The 12,856-nt window shown below is 37.5% G+C and overlaps 1 protein-coding gene across 1 annotated transcript in view; it reads left to right on the forward strand.

Moving 5' to 3' along the window:
- The window catches only part of LOC144187106 (calcium-dependent secretion activator 2-like), a 71,521-nt gene that overhangs the window by 9,856 nt on the left and 48,809 nt on the right, over positions 1–12,856 (forward strand). The window contains exons 3-10 of the mRNA XM_077710598.1: positions 3,255–3,587; positions 5,252–5,332; positions 5,994–6,227; positions 6,595–6,716; positions 9,350–9,461; positions 9,539–9,678; positions 12,327–12,393; positions 12,511–12,619. Coding sequence (XP_077566724.1) covers positions 3,255–3,587; positions 5,252–5,332; positions 5,994–6,227; positions 6,595–6,716; positions 9,350–9,461; positions 9,539–9,678; positions 12,327–12,393; positions 12,511–12,619 — 1,198 coding nt within the window. The remainder of the gene's footprint in view (positions 1–3,254; positions 3,588–5,251; positions 5,333–5,993; positions 6,228–6,594; positions 6,717–9,349; positions 9,462–9,538; positions 9,679–12,326; positions 12,394–12,510; positions 12,620–12,856) is intronic.

Raw genomic sequence — 12,856 nt, forward strand, 5'->3', positions numbered from 1 at the left:
AATTTTTTTCCCCTCAGATAACCTTGGAATTTTGTACCATGAACACAGAGCTGCTGCTTCCTACAGTCGTGTAACACACTGCACATAGGGAAGGAACTACATGCTCTAAAGCAGGGATGGTCAAGTCCGGTCCTCGAGAGACCCTATCCAGTTTGTTTTCCACATTACCCTGTTCTACCACACCTGAATCAAATGATCAGCTCATCAGAAAGCTGTCCAAAGGTATGTTGGTGGAGGGACACATGGAAAACAGACTGGATAGGAACCGGACTTGGTCACCCCTGCTCTACAGGATAACACAATATTTTTTCCTCTCGTTTTTTTAACTGGCGTCTACATATTGTCACATTTTGACTAATGTTGGGCCAGAGTCTTGATATTTTTTATACAAGTGTGGCCTATATGACTCCAGCACTATCTGCAGCCAAGTGAACACACACACACACACACACACACACATACATATTGCTCGGAGGTGCGCTTCATTTGTGTGCCCGACACTTAAAACTGGGTGAAATGTGGCATGAAGCTGGCCTAATGGTAGACAGAATTGATGGCAGTAGTAAACCCCCCCTCATTCCGACAATCCGAAATAGAGCTCAGAGCGAAAAAGCTATGGAAGACGTGATGAAAAGATGGAATATGCAGAGATCAGCTACGGAGTAGTCACTTCCAGTCCTTTATTTGAAACATACATTCTATGCCTGTAGACACAGTATCATAATTTCGGATTTGAATGTGCATATAGAAAATCGTCTATCAAAAGCCTTTTTTCTATTGTTTTTGAAAGCTAGAATATACAATAGTATTCGAGAAACCCTGTCGCCTTTAGGAAGCCCTAGACTTAATTTACTGTTGAAACAACTCGTATGTTAACTAGAACTTCATTGTGCACAAGCTACTGTAGAGGCTCTGCACATATAGTTATGTGCCTAATCCACGTAGAAGCCCCGTTTACCCAAATTTTGAACCTCCATCATACCTGGGCGCTCTATCCCAAACTTAACTTTCCTGACCTAATACTTGGGTTGGTCAAAAATGACAAAACAGTGTTGTTGAGGGCAAAGAAATGTGAGCAAAAATACTAGTCTTCTTTAGAAAATAGCACTTTGCAGAGACCTTTGAGCTCCCACCACAATCCCCAAATGGGTTACCAGTGGTATTTAAGTGTGGAACCCCCTGTGCTGTAGCAGTCATTTAATGTTGTATACAGCAGGAGTCCAGCCTGCTCCTCAGGTGTTTGACATTTGCTGATACCAGAGGGGAGAAATTACTGTCTTTCTGTCTCTCTTCGTCCCTTTCTGTCTGTCTTCGTCTCTTTCTGTCTGTCTTCGTCTCTTTCTTTCTGTCTTCGTCTCGTTCTGTCTGTTAAATAGTTGTTGTTTGGGTAGAGAGTGGTTCAGTTAGTCAATTCATAGATTTTATGTTACTTGTGTTTGTTTCATTAGATTGACAGTTCGCTTTTATATTAGTTTTTGATTAGGTAATCAGGCTTATTAGGTTTTTAAAAAAAATACTATATTTGATTGTTTTTATGGCTCCTGTATGTTTAGTTGGATCTATTTTTATATTTGCTTTTTGGTTAACTACATATTTAGTCAGCAAAATTTGCTCTGATGACTTTAACCGATCTAACCTATACATTCAACCTAATTCCAGGATTGTTACCTTCTTGGTGCATTTGCTTTTATCTGCATGGGCTTATTACTTTTATTTTTTTTCTGTGTGTGCAACCTCCTTATTCTAATTAAAGTTCACATTTGATTATGAGTCATAAAAACGCAAACATGTCAAACCACATCAGGGAACGGAAATTAACGGCAGCAGTCACCATTTGGTGCAATGGCATCAATTATTCCTTCATTCTGGACACATTGCAAGTCATTTTATTAATTCATGAGAACATGACTCATTCGCCACAATAGACATTGGAATGCAGTTGATAACATGCTTCTTATTTGGTGAATCGATATAAATTGTGGGACTGTATAATAAATACATAGGATAAAGATTTTTTCAGCATGGAATTATAACCGAGAAGTTACAAAAGTTAAGTGCCCTGTCAGTTTATTGGGTTTGTTGAATGTATGTTGGTTATTTAAATTGTGTAATTGTGTAGCCTGGTAGGTAATGAGTTCGTTTTTTTGTTTATTTAGCTCACTAGTTCATTGCTTCATTGTTTCATTTAGCTTGGTCATGAAATCTATATTTTGTGAAATGCTCTGGTTTTTAGCAGCATTGTTACATTCAATAAAGAAGCTATTGTTCTAATCTAATGTATATGGGATCAGTTAACAGTCATTCATAATAGTGATTTTTAGATCCTTTTTTTCCCCACTAATTCCTATTTGACCCTCATGATGTTCAATAATAAAGAGCTATTACAGATAATTTTGATTTTAGCGTTTAACGATAGGGCCTGTTTTAATTTGCTCTCTTGCTTTGCTGTCATCTAAATAATTGAGTAGACTTTTTAAAGGGCAATTACAAGGAGCGGCGGGAAAGGGGTGGCGGCGTCTTGCTGCTCTATTCATTAGTAATTATCACTGACATTCACAAAATACATGGAGCCATTTTCTCCATGGCATACAATACTTATATAAACACAATGTACTACTACACATCAGAAAAATCTGGTTTAAAGTAACAGTTTTTGGACTAAGGTCACACATTTTTGTTGGTTTTATCTATTGAGTTTGTATTTAAAAGTACCCATTTACATTTATAAAACCTGTAAATTTAGAGCACCAGAATATCCTTAGTATTCCCTAAATTGTATAGAAAGCCTAAAATTGTACACACATTTTCTGAAGGAAAATAAAAGATATTTCCTATCAAACTAAAATGAAAATCTCACATGAAGTTTATTACAAAAAATAGTCTTCAATTCAATTATGTTGGATTAAAAAACATTTTTTTCAGAATAGGCAGAAGGTCACAATTTTGAGATAAAAGGTAAAATTTTAAAAGTTGAAATCCATTGGTAAAAAAATGCAAACTGAAGAAAGGTTAGGCCATAATAGAATTTAAGGTAAAAAGTTATAATTTTATATATCTGTAGTAATTTTGCAAGAACGCAATAGTTTTTCCATGGAAAAATTATATTTTCCAAAGCCAAGAGAAAAAAAAGGACGGTTTTAAGAGTGCAGTAATAGGTTGTAATAAAACTAAACTTTTTTCCCATAAAAGTGGTCATTGGACTATGGCTTATTTTATTTTCATGTTAATTTTGCATTGATTCCTTTTATTTTCAGGGTTTCCTGAAGACCGAACGAGTATGCCGCATGGTACATAGCGGCAGCTGCTCGGCAAGCGACTTCCGTGCGGTGTTCAAGAAAAACATCGAGCGTCGTGTCCGCAGCCTCCCTGAAATTGACGGCCTAAGTAAAGAAACGGTGCTCACCTCCTGGATCGCAAAATACGACGCTATCTACAGGGGAGATGACGACATGCGGCGGCAGCCGCAACGTGCACAACTTAGCACGGTGTCAGAATTGATCCTCACCAAAGAGCAACTGTATGAAATGTTTCAGCACATCCTTGGAGTCAGGAAGTTCGAGCACCAGCTACTCTACAACGCCTGCCAGGTTGCTTAGTCTCCTTTTTTAAATCTAATTTCCTATTAACTTTCAATTTAAAAAAAAAAAAAAAACTTAAATGTAACCTTTTTTCAAATAAAATTAATTATTTAACCAAACCAAAGTACGATTGGCTGGCCACCGATTCAGGGTATGTCCTGCGTTGTGGCCGTTGTTAGGTGGGATAAAATCCAGCACCCCTGCAGCCCATGTAAGGATAAGCGGTTCAGAAAATGAATGGAAAAGAACTGAGTGGGGCTGATTTCATAATAATGTTGAAATCATACCATTCTAGAGTCAAAGACAGACAAAGTGAAAAATAACTTTAGATTTTTATACTCATCTTTGAATTTTAAGAGACACAAGCATTGCATTGGATTTGTATTACACCTGGCTATTACTGAAGAGATGAGTGCTATTATGTCCACTTTCTTCCGCTTTTAGAGCAGGCATCATTTCCATCTAAAGATTTACACGTTTTGTACATGACACAAATTGTCCCCTTCTGGAGCAAAATGTGGTAATTTTCTTGATTCAAGTGTTTTCATCGTGTTCACCTGTCTTGTTTTTGATTGTATTTCCAATCACTTGATTTGCTTCTCCTCACATAGTACGTGTTGGTCACGGCTTGCAACGATCACCTTATTATGCCGCGCAGATTGTGTATTTTTTTCCCCACGGAATGTGAGATGTACTCCTCCACTGTTAAAGCTTCCTAAGTACTAAAAGCTGGTAAACATAACCGTACATCAACCTCCATATAGTCCTTTACGAGCCCTGCAGCCCCTTAAAAACATTTTATTAGTCTAGAGTCATCTTCTTGCTTGTCCTCTTGTTGGAATGGATGCTTTTTCAGAATACACTGGCACTTTCCATAGCAGAGAGGTTGCATTCCATGTCCCAAGAGCAAGCTTCCTACCTTCAGCCACCACCATTTACCATTCCCATGGGATTTGAGCCCAATTTAAAATCAAATGTTATTGGTAGAGTCTCCTGTCACTCTCCAAACATACATAGTTTGGCCTTCCCTGAAAATCATAAAGGTTGAGAATTATGATTGGATGAAATGGTTTCAGCTAAGTAGATGTGGATTTTTAAATGTTATATCATACCACTTATCCTCACAAGAGTCACACGGGGTGCTGCAGCCTATCCAATAGCAGCCAATATCAGGGCACAGGCAGAAGGACAACCTTTCATCCTCACAGTCATACCTAGGGGCAATTTGGCGTTTTGACCCAGTATACAGTGCATGTTTTTGGGATGTGAGAGGAAGCTTTAATACGCGGAGAAAACCCATGAAAGCCCTGGGAGAACATGCAAACTCCACTCAGTGAGCACCGCCCTGGGAAAAAAACAACCACCCCATTTCTATGTGTGCTGTTATTCAATGTGAAGCAAATATTTAGATGGAAATAATGCCGCTGGAGACAGACTTTAATTGTTTCGCAACCAATCATCATTAATATTTGTGCTAATTGACAAAACCTGGCATATATTCCCGCACAATGTTAAATTTCTAGCAATTTTGCAGCACCAGGGGAAACAACAACTCATCAGGATTTTCTTCAGTAACTTCTGCTTTTTGATTATCCTAATTTTCACCTGTGTAGTTTGTTATTCATCTGCCAATGATTGGCTCATCATATTTTTTTAATTTTCGAACATTTCAGTTGGACAACGTGGACGAGCAGGCTGCTCAGATACGCCGAGAACTGGATGAACGTTTACAGCTGGTGGAACCAATCCCCAAGGTGAGACCAATCTAACACAATACGCCTTACAATCTATTCAATTCCAGAATTAAGCCACTTTTAATTATACCTGCTTCTGTTATGTAATTTGCTCATTCATTCATTTTGCGTGCCGCATACCCTCACAAGGATTGCATGGGTGATGTAGACTATCCCAGCTAACTGGGCGACAGGCATTGTACACCCTGATTTGGTTAATGCAGAGGACAGTGTGGCAAATAACCATTCACCCACACACTCATACCTACAGACCAGACAATTTGGATTGTTCAATTGGTTTACAATGCATGCTTTTGGGATCTGGAATGAAACCAGACTATGCCTGGATAAAATGCAATAGGTAAACATTCAAACTCCACACAGGAAGCCCATAGCCTTGGATTGACACAGTCTCAGGACTGTGAGGTGGACGTGCTAACCATTCATTCGTAAATACCCAAAATTGGTGGAGCCAATCAAACGTTAAAGGAGACACAACGGCATCTCAATGACCTATGGCTTGCATTGAATAGAAACTCAGAATTAAGGGTCATTCCGTCCACTGGTTTTGACTCATTTAGAATTGCCATTTCATTATAAAACAACGAGTTTGACAGCGTTCAAAATGGTAAAACACAAACAACTTGCTAACAATTGGTAATGGATAATGCTTGTCTTACAGGAGGGAAGATGCCCCAAGTTCGTGTCACCTGACATGGATGGACTCTATGCTGAGGAGCTGCGTTCATCCATCAACTTATTGATGGCCAACCTTGAGAGCCTTCCCGTGTCCAAAGGAGGGCCTGACTTCAAACAGAAGCTCAAGCGCTCCTCCATCAACAACTCCTTCATGGAACTCGTTGATGAAGTCGATGTGTTGTCAAAGTCCGATGTGTTGCTCTCCTTCACACTTGAAGTGAGTCCAGGTTAAATGGAAATGTACTTTTGCGCATTAATTCCAATGAATATTTGTCTGAAAAAATATATATTTACATAGATTTATTGTACGCAAAAAAAGCTATTACTTTTATACCTCGTCTGGAAAATGTTGTTCCTTGAGTCATTCACACATGACCTGAAATTTAGAAGGTTAGTGTGACTGAATATAGCTCATCTTTGTGTCCTTCATATTATTAGTTCACTTTTCACATGTTTTACTTATTATTTTTTTCAAGTACAAAAGGCACATCTACAGTATGAGGCAAGGGTTTTCGGTGCATGGCTACCAAACTCAATAACCCAGCTCTATAAGATCTATGTACTTCTGTATCACGTCTATTTAGGTGCTGATCATGGAGGTTCAGGGGCTTAAGTCTGTAGCTCCAAACAGGATTGTGTACTGCACCATGGAAGTAGAAGGAGGTGAGAAACTGCAAACAGACCAGGCTGAAGCGTCCAGACCACAGTGAGTCAATTTAACATCAAATTGCTGGAAAACAGTGGATGTGACCGTCATTTTCTATATGTTGCCATTTATATGTTTTCATGTAGTACTATTTCGTTGTGGTAGTGTACTTATCTGTTGCCCTACACTTGTGTTTGAAAGGTCAGAATTGTTTCTTGAAAGTGTAGATGTTTGAGACCGTTCAAAGTACTTTGATTGAACTGTTTAACATTACAAACAAAAATGACATAAGTGCATGGAATAATCAGTTGGCGGTATACTTTCATTATTATTATATTAGTTCAAAAAATAATTTAGGTGTACACCTGGGTAAACAAGTTCAAATGGCTCCGTCCATTTGTTTGTCATATTATCACGACTAATGTGCATTTGTCCACACATTTTAGCAAATATTTCTGCAAGTGCGTTATATTTGATTCTTGACCATCCATCATACCTATTTCTAAATATACTCAATTCGTTTAGAGTGAAAACATATTCAATTTTTCCTGTAATCACTACATTCTGCTTTTCAAATGGTGAGCTGCTTGCTTCCGTCTGGTCTGTGGGGGTCCAAGGAATAATGAGGCTGCCCTTTCATGCCTCCACCTCCAACACTGTGTGCGCCCAGAATATCCCAATTACAAGTGCCTACCTGTTCTTACGGGCTCCTTCAGCCTGGCTACATTTAGCAGCCACTTATTACAGTTATTTTTTTTTCAAATTAATACACCGTACAGTATAAGCTGTGATTATAAACTTGTATTTGATCTAAAGACAACAAATACCCTTAGAAAATGAAATGTCACTTACACAGAATTTACATTTAATAATCACATACACACCCACATAAACACAATCTTATCCTTTATAGTGAAACTTGAATAAATTGAACAGGAGGTTGACCTGACTCAATCTCATATGTGGAGTCACAGAATCTAAAAGACATAAAAACTGATAACAAAACTCTGCCAAAAGCTATGGAACCCATTTTATTGAAAAAGTAGCCTAAAAATAGAACCTAATACTACCATAAAGAACTACAGTCAATCTAACTTATACTAAAGCGGACCTGCAGTCATAAAACAAAATATCAAAAAATAGAACAAACATTTTGAATCAGGTGAATTGGAGTTTTATAAATTAGAACCACAGTGTAATGCCATCAAAGAAAACCTAATGAAAACACTGAGCTTGAGTAATTAGATCGTATGCTTGACACAAAACCGAAGGGAATCAAAGCTTATTAAATGAAAATAATTATTTGAAAAAATATCATTAACATCACTATGAATATGTTGATTAATATGTGCTGTCTTTTAATAAATAAATCAAATTCAAACACAAATAGAAGCTAAAAAGAAAGATCACAAAATAAAAAAGCCCGAAAGAACATTAAATTCAACGTAAAAAAAAAAAAAAAATGCCAACAAAACCATTGTATAGTACTATTAGAACCCGAAAAGGCTATTTTTGGGTTAGAGGTCAGAGGTAGTTTATATGTGCATGTTTACACGGATGGGAGTGCGTATTGGTCCAGTAACGCCTTCTCAACTCAGTTACCATGGAAACTGCAAATATGTTGGAGAACGTTTTGACATTTCATCTTCGTATCCGCCGCCTGGTGGGGTAGTGGTTCGACCCGCCTGACCTCGATGCAGGCAGGCGTGGACTCGATTCCTGCTGGTGGTTGCATGATTGTGAGTGCGAATAGGCGTCTGCCGTATGTGTTGACTGGTCTAGAGTGTAATCAGCTTTTTATTTGTCAGCTATTGTTTGCTATTTATAAGTCAGATGGTATAGGCTCCAACAATTATTCTAGGCATGGAAAAACAGTGAATGAAGGAGTATATTTGTATCCGAAAAGAAAATAATCACATTTGCAGTCATGTCTTATTCATAGCGTAAATAATAATAATAATAATAATGGGGCATAGGCTTGTCATCATCATTGACTCAACAAAAGCTTTATTGTCATCATACCCAGCTATGTATCCATAAGGTGCCTTTTCCCGGCAAAAGACCCCAATAAGTGATAATTATCACACCCGAGCGATCACTTACCTCACACTGTCTCTCACTTACCTTCAGTCAGCCAGTAGGAGGCAGATCTAAGTTATTACACAGAAGGTATTGTGTGTTGTGTTACCGCAAGTTTAGAGTCCTGATGGATGTGGGGGAAAAACTGTCCTTAAGCCTATTTGTCTATACTTTGTAAAGGTACATCATCACTTTCTTGACGCTGGATCCTTGCACAAAATTGAACGCAGTCAGCTATTTTGTTACAAAATATATGTTTTATAATGTTCACGCTCATTCATTCCTACATTTTCTATCGCGTTTCTCTTCACAAGAGTCACAGGGGCTGTTTGTGGCTATCGTAGCCAACTATGGGCACCAGGCGGGGGATACTTTGTATTGGTTGCCATCCAATTGAAGGGTATGAGAAATTGGACCACCACTCACGCTAACACTCATACTTAGGGGCAAATTAGTGTTCAACCAGGCTAGCATCCATGTTTTTGGGATGTTGCATGAATATCATCTTTTAGTGTCAGGCATTTTTTGTCACGACATCGATTGTTTCTGTCTAAAAATACTATCGTTGTTTCCTAGGTTTAGGTCAGCATTTGTGATGGTCTTATGTATTTTAGGTGGGCAACACAGGGCGACTTCAGTACAATGCATCCACTTCCCTCGGTCAAAGTCAAACTTTTCATGGAAAACACGGCTGTTCTGGCATTAGAAGACAAAGAGCTGGGCCGGGTGAGTCTATTTGGATTTTTTTTTCTCTTTTCAAGGGATTGTACAATAACTGTAGCAATCTTATGTGTCACCTTCAGGTGGTCCTAAACCCTACCACCAACGGGCCCAAACAACACGAGTTCCACCGCATGTCGGTTCCCAAACACAGCCAGGATACGGAACTGAAGATCAAACTGGCTGTGCGAATGGACAAACCTCCCAACCTGAAACACAGTGGGTGAGTTGGTAATATACTTACATAAAGTACTTTCTATCCTCAGATAGTCACACCAATCCAAATAGCACTCCAATTCATTGTTGTGTGATTCTTTGCTTTAAGACTGTCTCCTTTTTTTCCCCAAAAAGAAACTAACAATAACAACTTTAAGAAATGCAACTTGGTTGCAAATTACTTTGTGAATACCTCTGACCTGAAAATGAATTGAAATGTTGCAGGTGTAAATTAATTCACTGATTAAATTTCAAAGCAGAGTAGACATTTTTGTTCATCATTTTTGAAAGTCAGTCACAGGATTTTTTGCAGTTTCCCCTGAAATGCTTAAAAACACCAAACCAATATGAAAGTCAGACAGCAAAAACCTTAATGATCACACAGTCTTTAAATTGTGATTTTGTGTGTTTGTTTTTCATTCATTTATTTGGGTTCCGATTATCCTCACAAGGGTAGCAGGGGGAGGGTGCTGTAGTCTACTCAGCCAACTATGGGCAGCCAGCAGGGGCCAACCTTAACTGGTTTCCAACCAATTGCAGGTCCCCCCCGAGATGGACAATCATTAACACTCACATTCGTGGCTTTTACAGTGTGCAAGTATTCCTTTATGTGAATTTTGAATAATATATATTGAGTGGTTAGTGCTTCAGCCTTAACAAATGACCTGACAACAGAAGACTAATAAACAAAATGAATATCAAGACAATAGTTCTCACATTAAAAGAAGATTTAGGGATTATTTTTTTTGTCTTTTAATGACTAACTTTTTCCCCCTAATTCTAATTTTATCTTATAATTGTACTAATTGTAGACATCTTGAGGCTTTAAACTGGAATAGATTTAAAAGCATGAGCTAAATAAATTATTGAATATAACTAGATACATAGATACATTTCATAGTCCTATTTTAAATCTTATTAATACTTGTGCAATGACAATTTTTAAAAGAAAATCATTCAATTCATACATGGTCGTCTAGCGTTTTTACCACTAGATAGCAGCAAAGGATCACTGTGTTTGTCTTGGGCTTGATGCTAAAGAGAGCTGTGCATATGTGCGTTTTTGAGTCCCTGCGTAGCTGCCTACCTACTTCGACTTTCTATGTTGTCATGACGACACCACATAACATCAATGTTTCTCTTCCTGCATGCAATTAGTGCTCTTGCATTGACTTCGTTTTAATTGCATGTTTTTTTTTAAAATTATAATTACAATTGTCTGGAGATATTTTGAGATGTGTTTGCCACAGGTGGTAAATGTATGAGGATGATGTCCTTCTCTCCGATTTGTTTTTAAGATGATGTTCACCTCCTGCCTGGTAGCTGTTTGTTTTTTAGCTTTTTGTCCAAGTAAAATTATGTATATATTTATAGAAACATTTAAAAAATGAATCATTTTATTCAGTTATTGCTACATTGCAATAAATACATTTTCAGATGCCCAAATTGACCTTTTCAAAAAGATTTTTTTTAACGGTGTTTAAAATGGGGGTACTTTTGACAACTATTGAGATAACTTAAGCAGATCGCAATGTTTATTTTGAATATAAATGCAATTATATGAGAGGCTGCACGGTAGTCGAGTGGTTAGCACGGCCACCGCACAGTTCTGAAATTAAGGGTACAACCTCCGGGTGTTGGTTTTCTTCAGGTACTGTGGTTTCCTCCCACATCTCTAAAACAGTGTGCGCGTTAATGATTGTCTGCTTGTGAGGGATGGAAAATGATTTAATGAATGTACATATATGAGCAACAAAATCTTTTTATTTAGAAAAAATATATTGTGATTTCACAATGTATGTGAAATTTCCAGTAGAAAATCTCACTGTAAAGTAGTTTCATTGAAGGATTTTTAAAATTCTTAATTGATCAATCCCCGTTTTAAATTTGAAAAAAAAGGAATGCTTTATATGTTCAAAATCGGCTGTGGCTGGTTTGCGGTTAAACGATTTTCTTGGAGTGGCTGAAGAGCTGACACGTGTTGACCCGGTTTACGCTGTGGCCTTGACTGCCACGAGTCTTTTTACTTCTTTTTTTCCCCCCTACCATTTGATTGATTTTCTCTCTCGCTTGGAGTCATACTGACAGTTTTGGCTTTCCCAGCAACTACTTTTACATGCCTAGATTTTTTTATCACAACACATATTTTTGCATGTAATACAGAGGAAATTGAGGCCCTTCTTTAAAAAAAGGTTTTTAATTTAGGCATGATAGTAAACATTTTGTAAAAACATTTCATTTTTAACCGAAAAAAACAAGGTAACCGATTTTCTGATTAAATTAAAGAGTATAAAATAGATTCAACATCATGTTTGGTCACTTAATACTTGAAGTGACGATGAAGATGTATAGTCCACTAATATATTATAGTTTGTCTTTTATTATTTTTTTAGTATAGCAAACATACATTTCAAAAATCAATACCCTTGCTATTTGTGGATAGATCATGATGAAATTTGATAGTTTCTGTATATTGTAGGCGTGTATATGTATTTTTCGCCAGAAACTAATTTCTGATGTTTATTTGTCAAAGATAGAATTAATAGCATTAATTTATAGTAGAAGAGGGAGCCGTGCAGTTCTGACAATTTTCAATTTGTTTGAAATTGATTGACACTTAGCAACAGTTTAAGTCCATGTGATTTGTATCCTTAGATATTTATACGCATTGGGACAGCGCGTGTGGAAACGCTGGAAAAGAAGATACTTTGTTCTTGTACAGGTAGGAACAACTTCAACTAATCTGCAGCTAATGCTGAGATGGCACAGTTATCATCACCTAACTTTGTTGGCATTTTGAGCCCAATATTTAGATGCAACAATGTTTTTGTGCCGGAAGGTCAGCCAGTACACGTTTGCCATGTGCAGCTACAGAGAGAAGAAGGCCGAACCTCAAGAGCTGATGCAGTTGGAAGGCTATACGGTGGACTACTGCATCCCGCAGCCAGGTAAAGGCTCTAAAATCAATTTGCAGTTGATTAGTTAAGGTACACTACTGTGAAAATCCAAGTGTTTGGAAAAATTCAATTCAAACAAGCTTTGTGTAAACTATTTATGCATCGATGATTATTTTAATAACCAAACTTTTTCAAGATACAATGAACGAGGCAAGGCCCGAGCTTAAATAGCGAAAATCCATGTAGAAAAGACACCCATTATGTATATAATAGGTGAATTTGCAAGTT

Source organism: Stigmatopora nigra, chromosome 2, assembly GCF_051989575.1.
Source record: "Stigmatopora nigra isolate UIUO_SnigA chromosome 2, RoL_Snig_1.1, whole genome shotgun sequence".
Taxonomy (NCBI): Eukaryota; Metazoa; Chordata; class Actinopteri; order Syngnathiformes; family Syngnathidae; genus Stigmatopora; species Stigmatopora nigra.